This window comes from Eurypyga helias, unplaced genomic scaffold (genome assembly GCF_000690775.1).
Source record: "Eurypyga helias isolate BGI_N326 unplaced genomic scaffold, ASM69077v1 scaffold43623, whole genome shotgun sequence".
NCBI classification, from domain to species: domain Eukaryota; kingdom Metazoa; phylum Chordata; class Aves; order Eurypygiformes; family Eurypygidae; genus Eurypyga; species Eurypyga helias.
Window position 1 is genome coordinate 72,647 of NW_010243857.1, and position 13,696 is coordinate 86,342.

Sequence of the window (13,696 nt, forward strand, 5' to 3'; positions counted from 1 at the left end):
TATTGCATCCAAGGAGTGACCTTCCACAGGGAGCACATGAAACAACTTGCTGTCCTGGGCTGACTCATTTTCCTCAGACTAAGATACGATCCCTACTATTTTTCAAAAAAAAAAAAAAGGAAAAGGAGGGTCACAATGTCTGGGTCCAGTTATATTAACCATATTTAATAATATGCAAAAGGTCTTTTAGGCCTGTTATTACCACTTCTTGTAAGAGCTGAGAAGGTCATGAGACTTTTGGCTCAATAGCCAAATTTTTTCTTGGAAAAAATAAAATCAGGTCAAAGTCAAAATTTTGTTTTATGGTGAATTTAAAAGTGAAAAAAAAGCCCAGTAATATTACCTAAAGATAAGCTTGGGGTTTGGGGTTTTTTTTTTTCCCCCCACAATCTTCATTGTCCTTCTTTTCTCTTTGCTTTGCCTTTTGAATTTAGGCCTGTTTTGAAATGAAGTTTCAAATTTTCTTTTGGAAAATAACACTAGGAAAATGTTGACCTTTTGAAACTGAAATGCCTCACCAAAATACTCCGCAGACAAGTTGTTGATATTTTCAAAACAGTTTTTCTCTTGTTTTCAAACGAAGCTATTTGGTGACCGCATGAGTAGTTTTGACTCTTTCCACATAGACTGTATTTTCTAGGGAAGGTAGGCCTCCTTTAACTCTTTTCCTCAACTCAAGGAACCGTGACTGCCCACAGCCACAGCAGCACCGATGTGCTAGCTCAAATGTGTATGCCTCCTCTTTGGTCTCAGGGATTTCAGTGGTCCTCTACGATGGGAAGACATGAAAGACTGAAAATTCAAGAGCTGGTGACAGAAAATTCAGGTGTGTGAAAACAGGCCTTGCACAAATATCCTTGGTCATAACACAGCCCGGGATGCAAGAGCACCAAATGACACCCTGCTGGAGTATTCCATGGTGGATTTACCTGCTGAATTTCAGAATGCCTTCATTCGTATGCAGAATTATGCATTTCCTGTTTCAAAAAATTATTCATCTGATTTTGCCAAATAAAATCCCACACGCCTGAAGAAAATTATGCACATCTTAGGTAGGCTTTTCATTCCCCACAGCCATGGAGTGGACACAGACCTGGTGATATAATCACTTCCTCCTCTGAATTAGTCCCTTTCATGCTACAGGAAGTCCTAGAATCCACACTGAAAAAAGTGCCACCTCCTGCAATTCCTTTTAGGTAGTGAAAAAGAGTCAAGAGTGGCCAGAGACCCCCAAACCAGTGTTCTCACTGGGTTAAATTCAGTGTTCTGGTCCTCATTTGCAGGGTAATCTCAGCCAGTATGGTCATGACCTCCAGCAAGAGCTATGTTATACTGGAACAATGGATCTGTCAGCCTCCTGAGTGAGAGGGGTGTGTGCAAAGGACAAAGGTTTCTCAGCAGCTGGCTCATGAGTCTGGAGTTCCTGCCTGGAAGGGATCAGGATGATTAAAAAACTCAGCACCTTCCAAGCAAAATGGAAAACCCACTTCTTTGCTTTGCTCTTCCCACAAGTGCTCTACATGAAAAAATAAATTAGGTCCAGCCCCTGCCACCTTGAAAGAAGAAAGAAACTGTATTTGCGGGAAGAAAACGGCTGGGCTATTTCTGTTTATTTGTTAGAATTTGGAGATCTACCCCTGTGCTGCCACTACGAAGGCTGGTACCTAGTTGGGTGGGGGGAAGAGATACACACTGCGAGAGGATTCAAGAAATTTATTTACGTAACACCCAACTTTTTCTAATCCTTCATTGTTCTGATCACACTTCCTGCCTCACTCCAGACCTGAGCAGCCTCAGAGCTAAACTCTGAAGCCAGAAGCCCACTTCATGTGAGAGAGACCTCAGGGTTTGGTGCATCATGCCTGACAAGCATTAGCACTGGTGTTCCTGCATTTCTAAGTACTATCCCATTTTTTCTGAAAAAACGGTAGCCTCAAATTACAATACCATGCTGAAACTTCACGGTCTGAGCTATTTCAGACATGTCTCTTACCTTTGGATCTTTGCACACCCCAGTTGATCTATTTGTATTTTTATTTATGCCTCAGGCATAACCGTTGTGTTCACTGTGGGCGATGCTGTTTCCGTTACTGGTGCCTATTAGGTTTCTTTCCTGTAACCGTCCCAAAGCATAACACCTCTATGACCAGCAGTCCCTGTTGGCTGTATTCCTTTAATGCTTGTTTGTCTGCAGGAGCTATGCAATCCTACACGTGGTCACTCACCTACACTGTGACCACAGCTGCTGGGTCACCTGCTGAAAATTCCCAACAGCTGCCCTGCATGAGAAGTCCACATGTACCATCCTCATCTGTCACACACCGGATACCTGTTTATCCCCACAGAGAAGAACACGGGTAAGTCTCTCCCCAGTGACTTGAGGGTTTTGTGGGTTTTGGATGAACCTATGCTTAGGGGTTTTTTTGGAAATGCTGTGAAATCTGGTTTTTGATGTAGTTAAGTCTCTATTGCAAAAATGCTGCTATCATTATTCTTTGGCTGCTGTTACGTGATTATATTATGTCTCAGTTTTATAATTTCATTTAATACTATTTACAAACACAGTAGGCCTGGAAAATATTTTATAAAAGAGAAAGTATCAGTTGATTTCTTCTCTGATTCCTGTTTTCCTGGGCCTTGTTCTATCCCAAAGGCTAGATGAGTCCAAAGAACTATCCTACAATGCCGTGTCTCAGGGAACGTGATCCTTCTTCTCTGCTCAGTTCTGCTGGACCTCACCTGGAGCACTGGATCCAATTCTGTGCTCCCTAGTATAAGACAGACACAGCCTTAAGGGAGTGAGTCCAGGAAAGGGCCAGTCAGACAATTACAGGACTGGAGCATCCTTCATACAAATTGAGGGTGAGAGAGCTGGGATTGTTTAGCCCTAGGAGGAGAAGGCTCAGGGAGGGTCTTATCAATGTGTATAAATACCTGGTGGGGGATGTAAAGAAAACAGAGACAGTTTTTTCTCAGTGGTATCCAATTACGGGACAAGAGGCAAGGGGCAAAAATTGAAATACAAGAAATACTGTTTACACACAAACAAACAAACTTGTTTTACTGTGTGATTGAACGCCAGAAGGGGTTGCCCAGAGAGGCTATGGAATTTCCATCCTTGCTGATATTCAAACCCCATCTGGACATGATCCTGGGCATTTTCCCCCATATGGTACTATGAATTTTTTTTTTTAAATCATTACAGTTTGTATTCATTTTGTATCTACAGAAAAATAAGCATATTGGTATTTCAGTTTTTATACGATTTGAGTGTAACATGACAGGCTGTAGAGACATGTTCCTGAAGAAATGTCTGCAGGGAAATCCAGTGACCTCACCCATGGTCTTCCGGAACACAAGACTCATAGTTATTATGGAAGGTATAGTCACACATTTGAGAGCTTATTTAAAAGCATTAAAGAGCTACATCTTCAGAGAGGAAAAGAAAAAATAAGAGACCTTGTATGCAAGTTTCAAACAGGTGGCTGCCCTGGAAAGATAGAAGATCAAAGTCTTCACTAAGATTTTCAGGTTTCTGGAGAAGAGAGAAATGGAGCAAGCAGCTGCCATAGCTGCAAAGACTGAGCCTCGGTCCCATAGGAAAGGGCCCAGGAGAAAGCATGAACAGTATGGATGCCATGAGCCGTTCCCCTGCTGTAGGTGCATCTCCCACCAAATGCAGACTCAGCCACCTGAAAGTTTCCTAACAGCAGTTCTTCTGGGGTTCCTACCAGTCTGGCACACTAGATGATCCTCTGTGAAATATAAAGACTCCACAGCACCTTGAGATAGAAAGAGAATACCTAAAAGCTCAGAGCACATACCACATTTATACCACAATATTCCAGAATGTAAAGACATTTAAGAACTGAACAACATAAAGCCCTACTACTTCCCAGAGATACTTGGATACAGACTGTTACAGACTGAAATATAGACTCATGTTGAATTGATTTGTACAAGTATTTTGTGCTTCTTGCCAGTTATAGAAAATAAAACATAAGTTCTATGATAAAAACTGCTCCCTGTAAAATAAAAATTGATTAAGGCCAAATGCATGTTACCAGAAATGAAAAAAGGGCTACATGATCTGTTCCACATTATTAAAACAAGCCTTACAGCAAGCAATACTAATGTAGATTTGTGAAACTGGAGAAGAGCACAATGCCTGTAATCTACTCTAGCTCACTCCAATAAATCTTCTTCAAAATCCACAGTGTTACTCTCTACACGTGTGGAGCCTCAGTGCTGCAAATAGAAGATCCGTGGTATTAATAGAGGAAAATATTCTTATATCTGATTGGAATTTCTCTTGCTCCAACTTGTGTCCATCGCCTCTCACCCTATCACTGTACCTTTGAGCAGAGTTTGGCTCTAGCTGCTCCTCATCCTCCTGTTAGATAGTTGTATTTCATCCCTTTGTCTCTCTTCCTGAGGCTGGACAAACCCAGTTCCTTTCCCGTAAGTCATGTGCTTCAGTCCCCTGTGTCTTGATGGCCCTTCACTAGACTTGCTGCAGTATGTCAATGTCCTTTTTTTATAGTGGAGAGCCAAAACCAGGACACAACACTCCAGATGTGGTCTCCCAAGTGCCAAACAGAGAGGAATAATCAGTTCTTTGGGCCTGCTGTCTAAATTCCTGCTAATACAGCCCATCTGGTCATCTTTGGTGCACGGGCATGCTGGTGACCCATGTTCAGCTTCTTGACCACCACAACTTGCAGGCAATTTTCAGCAAAGCCGCTTTCTCGCCAAATGGCCCCAGCCCATACCACTGCAGGAGTTATACCAATCCCAGATGCAGGACTTTGCATTATTCTCCGTACGATCAGTTGGACATCCTGTCTGAATTATAGCTTCTAGACTCTAAAGTAACTGCTAATTCACAGCTGTACTTCCCCAAAGACATGCCATATGTGTATTAATCCCACTACTCAATGACTCAGTGTGGTTCAACAGTCACTGTAAGACATGGCACTTGGCAGAAAACATATTTGTTGGATTTTTCAGGTACACTTTCATCTTAGAGAGATGTGGAGTTCCTCAGCCATGCTTAGCATGGCTTTCACATAGGCCAGAGAATACTAGCCCCGAAGGAGCATGGTCATCTCCTTCTCATGTCCTCAGTGCTCTCTGTCCTGAAGTTGAAGAGAGAAAGAGGAAGCTTCCTGGACCAAACCTACACAATACAGATTAGGATAAGAAACTTTAAAACTCCATGCTCAAGTGAATTGCAGTGCTATATTTTAGCCAAAAGTGATGAGCATTTGAAGGAAGGAGGCAAGACCAATAGCTTCCAGCCTAGGACTTAGCATCCCTAATGACTAGAGAAAGCATGAAGTGCAAACACCGCCGTACAGGACTTGGCTTTGTCTGGGGCTCCTAGGTCACCCCGGACTACAGGAGGGACTAGGTAGGTGTGCATCTTCTTCAAGCGGAGAAGGCTTGCACCATGAACGTCAGGCTTATGCAGACTGCCAAAACCATCTGTTGCAGATCTTACCAGCCTATTGCATTGAAGGAATTAAACCACAAGATGTTTGCCTACCACTGCGTGCAGCAGCTCCATAATGCAGCCATCGTGCTCTCCCCAGTTCCCCACAGAGAGACTATCAGTCGTATCATCAGACAGCAGGTGCTCCGAGGCAGACGACGGAAATCACTCATGTTTACAGCTAGGGACAAGTGAATGTAAGAATGAGAGCTCAGTGCTGAACATGAACAAGGGACATAGGGCCTTATGTCCCAAAAATGTTTTTAGAGGGGGTGGTCTGCTCTCGTTTTGAATCTGCTGGTTTGTCCGGTATAAGCCACGAGAAGACAGGACATGGCATCTCTACAATGCAGTCACAAGATCAGGAAAAGAACAGGAGCGTGAACTGTACACAGTGTAAAAATGACATTGAACTCTACACAAACAACTGTCTTCTCTCACACACAATGAATTGGCTACCTTGTTTGTTTGTTTATTGTGGTTTGTGTTTCATTTCCATAGCATATATGTTAAGAACCTTTAAACTTCTCTGCTGAATTAGCATCAAATGTTTGCTTGGCTACATAGAGACGGGGAGGTTGCAGCAAGTGTCCATATATCTTCTGCTAGGGAATGGTCCAACTCATGGTGTCCAACAAACACTGATCCTGCAGTTTCTTACAGCTAAGGAAACCGCTCCCTCCTTTACCCCTGGCCGTGCCCAGACGAGGGATTGGGATACAAAAAGAATATAGGCGGGTGCCGCACCCTCAAATCCCACCCTATTCTTGAGTCAGCTCTGCTAAAGCTGTATGTTGTACGCTTCAGATGCAAATGAACACATCTCTCTCCCTCCCAAAAAAGGAACCTCTGACCCCCGTGCAAGGAGATAGCTGAACTCCACAGCGTGGCTCTTTCAGTTAAATCATATGATACACCCCCAGCCTGAATAGCAATTTACATGGAACACGGCAATAAAAAATAATGAAAAAGAAAACAACTTTCTCCTTAGAAAGTGCACAAATGAGGCTGCAATTTCAGGTAGTCGGGGAAACGTGCAGAGTCTCTCTATTTGTTGTTGTGCTGAATGCCTTGTTTCACCAAGTGGCATCTACTTCCCAGCGGGGCTGGGAAATATCTTTTTTTTTGAAAGGTCACTTAAAATATCATTCTCCTATGCAAAAAGTGCAACAGTATGTCTCAAAAGTTATAGAAGTATTAGTGTCAATGCAATTATTACGCATACTAAGTAGTCTTTTTTAATGGATTTTAGATACACCGGAAGTTACAACTATGGAAGCTATAGCAACCAGCACCCCCACCCAATGCAGAGTCAGTATCCGTCTTTACCACATGATACTGCTATTTCTGGACCACTTCACTACTCAGCCTACCACAGAAGCTCTTCACAGGTAAGTTGGATTTATCACTTCACAGTGCTTGCTTAACATTTTAGGTAGACTTGTGCTTGTAAATGTCTTATCAACATATTAGCTGTCTGAATCACCTCTAGTCATTGACAGCCCCTACTTTTTTTCCTTTTCTAATATTACCTAGATATCTTTTAATTCTGGTGGAGATCAGAAGTAGATTTAGCTTGTGGAGTTACAATAATTTTAACTTTAAAACCCAGCAGTTTGGATCATAGAAGGTGTTAAGCAGTAGGTGAAACAAAAATGAATATAATTAGTTGTATGTTTCTTAGGTATTTGGAACAGGAAGAGGTTCCTAACAAGAAACAAGTGTTTTCATGTAGTTGAAAGAAGATGCAGAGACCACAGTGAATTCTTCTGATGTCTCTGCTTTTGAGAATACCTATGTTTAAGAATTTGCCAAAAATGTGAGTTCTGCATATAGTTTGAATAAAATCAGGACACCATTGCAAAGAGGTTCTGGTTAATCTGTATACTACAGTCTCCTACTACAATGCTGAGAAATTAAGTCCATAACTATTTCAGTTCCCAAAACTGAGCCAGTAGGAATTGACGCAGATGAAGTGTTAAGATGATCTTGGGCAACAGTTCAAAAGTAGTGCCACTGCAGGAGGGCTTTAGCACATTATACAGCTGGTCCTTCCCCAGTGCAGGAGCCTGCTTGCTGGGCACTCTGCTGAAGATTGGCAAAAGGTGGGTAGAGGCAGGAGGTGGTGGTATTGGGGTCATTCACCCACAGGGCACCTCTTACGCTTCACGTACTGCCAACTTATACAAGTGTATTAGTGACTACCAGGCGTAACTCTCATCACTGGCCTGGCACATTTTCATACCAGATGTGTAGATATGAATTTGATAGTGCTTTGAACTAAACCAGATGAAACCTGCATCTCATTCTGGTCTTTGGCATCAGTCTGCCATGAGATATCAGAGAAGTAATTTCTCTTTTTTATGCCTCCTTTTCCCTAGCTGTAAGATAAGAGCAATAGTATTGATCTCCTTGAAGCTTTTTTAAAGCTGCTGAGAAGCTTGTCCTACACACCCTAATATGCTCGTTTGGACCAGCTCAACAGTGGCTCCCTAGCTTATGGAAAAGACAAATCTGCAGTTTCTCACCCATTTGTGTAGCACCTGGTGCATCAGACACGAGGTGTGAGGATTTGTTGGAGGGTTGTTGCAGCTGCTGTATCTTCAATAGGAACAGTGAGTGACTGTTCAAGGAGAGCGTCTTATCATGGGTTTGCATACATTTTTTTTTTTCAGTACAGGCCTTACCCTATTATCTCCAGATTTTTTTCCAGAATACATCACTTTCTGAATTAAAATTGGCTCACCAATTTTGTTTGCTTTGCTTTGCTGCAGAAAACCCACATTGAGTGCTGCATGCCAAATGGTCTGTAAGGTCATGAATCTCTATGTAAAATGGAGAGTTAGGGTTTTAATGTTTAGAAATGTTATCCCCCATACAAGGAGTTTCTTTCTACCCTCCGACAACTCTCTGTCACACTGACATAGACAGCACAAGTTAAGCAAAAAATAAATAAAGGAAATCAAGATCAATACATTTGTAGTTTACTCACGTCCCAGTTAATATGTTATATGGAAATAGTAATATACATTAAAAACTTGTATTTAGCATGTTCTTTCTCATGCTGCTTGTAAACTGAGATGGAATCTCACAGCAGGACACAGCTAACAAAACCCTGTCAATACTGTACTGTTCTGTACTGAGAGGAGCTACAAACAGAAACCCGGCTTTCAAAAACGATCTAAAAGTCTTGACTGATTTTAATATGGAATTTGCGGACATTCTTTTTAAAGCTAAGTGAGCTTCTGTAAAATGCCTGACCTGACGATAAGTCCTTTCTCAGGTATTTTCAAGCAACAAAAGTTTGGTAGACGTGCCTAATAGGATAATTAGGGAATTACTCTTTTTCTAGTGGACCTTCTGAGGGGAACGTGGGGCAGGGAATTGCAGTAGGACCCATGACCTTGCAAAGTCAAAATACAGGCACCCAAATTTGATATGAACATATAAACAGCTGCCACCACACCAAAACTGGAGGAGATGCGAAGTGTATGGCTGTGATAATATAATCAGTCAAGAAGAGGAGGCATTGACCATAACTCTTCAAAAGAACTCTTTGTTATAATCTACATTCAGTCCAAATATAGAACTCTGGCTCGGCTTTAGCCAGTATCCTATCATGCTCATCAGGATCGTGTCTACAGATTAACTCCTAAGAAAAAAATCTGTGTGGGGTAAGTTCTCCTCTACAAACACGGAATCAGAGAGAGCTCTTGTCCCACACAGGGGTCTGAGCTGAAACAGCTGACATGTAATAGAGGTGGGTTGAGGCTGCAGATATAAATTACTATTTTGGTCTTGAAGAACACCTTGTCCAACCTCTTCCTGTGGAAGAGAGCAACATACTCCAGGTATTATCAGGTCTGTTACTTTGAGGCTATTTTCCATCCCAGAGCAATGTTTCTACATTAAAAGAGAGTTGTGCTTGATTGTTTGATTAGTAGAACTTTAAGATGGATCTTTTCACAGATACCATTTACGGATCATCAACAAAAGAATTGGAACTAGAGCAAAGAAGATAGAGGGGATAACTTTGGTGGTAGTGGAGAACTGAACAGCTGGAAAAGGGGAAAGAAATGAGTGACCCTTTAAACTGCATTTGCCAACATGGAGCATGTTGATCCCAACATGACGATTCAATGATGGTTGCATTGTACTTATTTTAGGATATCTGCTGTGGTGTTGTCACTGGGATCCTTACAGTGGGACTGTGCTGGTGGAAGAAGTCACACAGCTGTCGATCAAATACTACATATGGCTCTTAAAAAGTGTGGGTGGGGGTCCCAAGCCAAGCAGCAAGTCCACGTTAGTGAGAGGGCCCTGGATCGTTGGAATCCCCTAGTGTCAGAGAAAATGAGGCGTTAGCTGCTAAGGCTGATACAGCTGCGGCACGTATGTCACAGCTGCATGCTCATTCACACCCCAGCCCAGAAGAGACCGGTGAAATCTCCTGAGGTTATTGTTAGCTCATGCTTCTAAGACAGTCTTTGAGCTTACTTTAGCTCACAGGAATGTATATGTATCTTGTGATTTTGGGTTAAATAGAAATTTTGATAAGTAGCTAATAGTTTCAGAAAGATAAGTGACTCTCAGATGGACAAGAAGATAAAAAATATGGAAATGGTGACCTGTAAAAAACTTTATAGGGGAGTAAATGTTCTGATGAAGGTACATCCGCAGCTACTAACCCAGTGTGAGCCTAAAACTGGCTCCTTCTGGCAGGATAGGCTGACTGATTCCAACTGATGGCTAAAAGTCTTCCTGTTGACAGGGACAGCCTGTTCAGACCTTGGTCTTAATCCGAAATCTTTTTTTTTCTCTTTCATCAGCATCTGTGAACAGTTCTCAGAACAGCTGCTTCCTTGTAACTCCAGGCCTGATGGCTCATTTCTTGACTTGGCTTACTGGCCAGGAGCCTGACACACAAATTAAAAATATAGAGATCTACAGATTGGTTTGTTACTACCTAGTTCTGTAAACTGTAGTGCAGGAGTGCATATAACCACATGATGTTATTCCTTCATCACATAGAAGGGGACTGATGTAATGTGTGTACATAAACACGTCTATACTGACTTCATGTTTTGTAAGTTCTCTGTGCGGTTTTAGGTAATAGACAGTAACTGTCTAAAAGCCTCTGGGCGTTTCTGCCAGCCTATATCAAGTTTAGCAGAGAGGTACCCCCCTCAAACGTAACTCCTTCACGGCGTCACCCCTAATCCACCTCCACAACGTACGTTTGACTGGGTTTTGATCACAGCTTTTGTCTGCAAGTTTCACCCTGGTCTTGATCCTCTTTCAGGCTATCCATAAATATTTTAATTGGTATCATTCCACCTCTTCCTTAAACACAACGTAATTCCTGTCTTTGTAAATCACAAGGACAGCACTTTTAGTAGGAAGAATAACTAGAGAAATCTGCAGCAGCATATATTTTTAATATTTGAATATATCTAGTAGCATATAAAGCTGCACGTCATAGGAGCGTGCACGGCTGTACATGCATTACGGAAAGCAGCAAACACACCACCTGTGTGTAAGCGCTCTAATGTGTGGCTGTAGCGTGGTCCAGTTATCCGGGTCCTGTCTCCAGCAATGGCCAGGAACGGATGTGTGGAGGAAGTCTTAGAAACAGGGCGGGTAGGTGGTGGTCCTTTCACCCGCATAGCCTTGCTGTCTTTGGCAAGAGCCGACCTAGGGATCTCCTGAGACCTAGGAAGCAGCAGCTGGACTGCTGTATTTTGTAGCAAACCATTCTCCATTACCTTGTCTTTGAGCTTTTTTGTTCTTTGAGCTTTTCTGTACTTATAGACTTAGGGATGAGTTGCATGAAGCATGTGTTCTTTTGTTAATTTTAAGCCTGTTCTCTCATAACTGCATTGGGTGCCCTATGCTTTTTGGATGATGAGGAATAGGGAATTATTAATCTGCTCTCACCGTTTGAGACATTATAGACCTGCATAATTTCTCTCACCTCCTTCCTGTCATGCCTTTTCCAGACTTAAGGGTTACCACCTGTTTAGTTTCTCCTGTGAGAGTTGCTCTGTACACAGAAGTTATCTAAGGACTGCAGGTGCACTGAAGGGCAGGTGTCGTCTGGGGAGCATGCCAGTGTCCTGCTCTCCCACTTGAGCTGAGCAGGGAACCTGTTGGGGCTGCAGCTGCTCTCCAGCCTTTCTGTGAAAATATGATCTCAGCTGAGGTAGGAGGGATTCAGTCAAGAAGCTGCCAGATCAGCCACTGAGATCTGAGAAGCCATGCTCCCCACAGCCGCCTTTAACCTGTTCTTCCTTTGCACTTCTCCAAATGGTGAACCTCAGGTGGACGTACTTAACAGAGAGCCATAGAAGCGGCATAGCAGTGTCTCCCTTTTTGTTCCTTGAGATCCAGTTCCCACCTTAAAGACAAGCGCTTTTTTTTTTTTTTTTTCCCCCTGCTTTTAAGCTGTCTCCTGCTGAGCTCAGGAGCATAGCCAGGGTCAGCTGTCCCTGAGCTGGAGGCCTCTCCTCAGGAGGTACTAACCAACTCTTGGGGCTGTGAGGAGCATATTTGTATCAGCAAGTGCTTGCGCTGCTGCTCTGTTGTGGTCAGATTGGGTTTATGAAGAGCACAGTATACTCCCATGGTCTGGAGAGAAGAAACCAGTCTGGAAAACGCTCTGACTCTCCCAAACTGCTCTGAGGACCATAGTGGTCTCACATAACTTCCCAGAAATGCCCTGTGAGCTACAGCACCACTTGGTTTCTCTGTGCAATGCTGCATGCCACTATTTGACCCAACCACATCTTCACTTCCCTTCCTATGCCTCTGCAACAGTAGAAAGTTATCACTGGTTTTTGTTACAGTGGGGGAGCCAACGAAATCCTCGCCCATGCTTTAGTGTCCATCCACAGTTTTTGGCCCATCTGCTTCCCAAAAATCAAAAAAAGAAGTAGAAAAGTTCTTGTCCCTCCAGCACATACACAGTGTAAGCTCGTGACTATACCATAGAGTCATAGAATGGTGTGGGTTGGAAGGGACCTTAAAGATGGTATTCCTACCAGCGCGGTGGGAATAATACACCCTTCCAATAACCACCCTGTCATCAAACGGCTAGTGATGACAGGAAAAAAAATGCGGTCCAATTCCCACCAGGCAAGAAGAATCATTGTTCCTAACTGTATGGCTTCACAGTGGACTTGAGATTGTTAAAACGCAACCGAGGTAATCGTGCATTGAACGCAACAGGAAATAGATGCCTTAACTTCTTTTTAAATAATCGTAAGTAGTGTTGTCATAAGGTTCAAAATGCCACTCTCGAAAGTACCAAAATCACTTTGACCCACTTGAAAACTTTACCCAACCTATTTGGCAGGCTAATATTCAACAAGCTTCGATTTGTGGAGAAAAGGATCAAATTAAGGGTCATAAAGACACAATCATTCAATAGTTTTGAGTCCTTTTTTGAGAGATTTTAAGCATATTTTTGTGAAGTTAATTTATAGCCGGTTCTTCACAATTGTTGTTTTCTCTGGTACGAGTTATTTGCGAGTCCTAAAGCAGTGGCTAACGTAAAACATCAACTTACAGCCTTCTGCAAAAGTGTGAGCTAATGCAATGTAAAGTCAGAGCCACATTCATTAGGAAAATATTTTGCTGTTTGGACAGGGACACCTTTCACCTCCATGAATAATCAGCCAGTGAGCTGAGGATAAGAATAAAGCGATTATTCTCTGTCCTCAGCCTGCAGGAACTCAGTCTTTGCTTCATGGGAAGACATATTTAGCGTTGTATTTTCTAAAATAATACTAAAAGAAATTAAATTAATTTTACATTTTTGGGCAAGGCCTGAACAATAATCTGCTCAAAGTCTCCCAAACTTAAAGGGCTTCTTGTCTAGGTCTAGCAGCAGCAGTAGCAGCAAGTGTGAATTAACCCAGAAAATGGTAATTTCCTGTCAAGGGCCCTCCAACAAATGTCGCTTTTATATCTGGCAAAGATCACTAGGCCCCAGTGTTTGGAGTTCAGCATGCTTAAGCACTCTTCATTAAACCGGATGTAGAGTGTGAAAGGTGATTCAGGCAGCATGGGCAGGCATCCGCCCAGATGGCTATGCTTTGGACACTCCAACAAGGCTGAATAGATGCTTCATTGGGTGAGTTAATAGTCAGGCAGGGGCCAATGAGTACTTTAAAAATATTGTCTTTCAATAGTCTCTTCACT

General features: G+C 42.6%; 1 protein-coding gene across 1 annotated transcript in view; it reads left to right on the top strand.

Moving 5' to 3' along the window:
• RFX4 (regulatory factor X, 4 (influences HLA class II expression)) overlaps positions 1–13,696 on the top strand; it is a gene marked incomplete at its 5' end in the record, with an annotated part of 74,005 nt that overhangs the window by 56,766 nt on the left and 3,543 nt on the right. The window contains 2 exons of the mRNA XM_010149564.1: positions 2,195–2,357; positions 6,747–6,885. Coding sequence (XP_010147866.1) covers positions 2,195–2,357; positions 6,747–6,885 — 302 coding nt within the window. The remainder of the gene's footprint in view (positions 1–2,194; positions 2,358–6,746; positions 6,886–13,696) is intronic.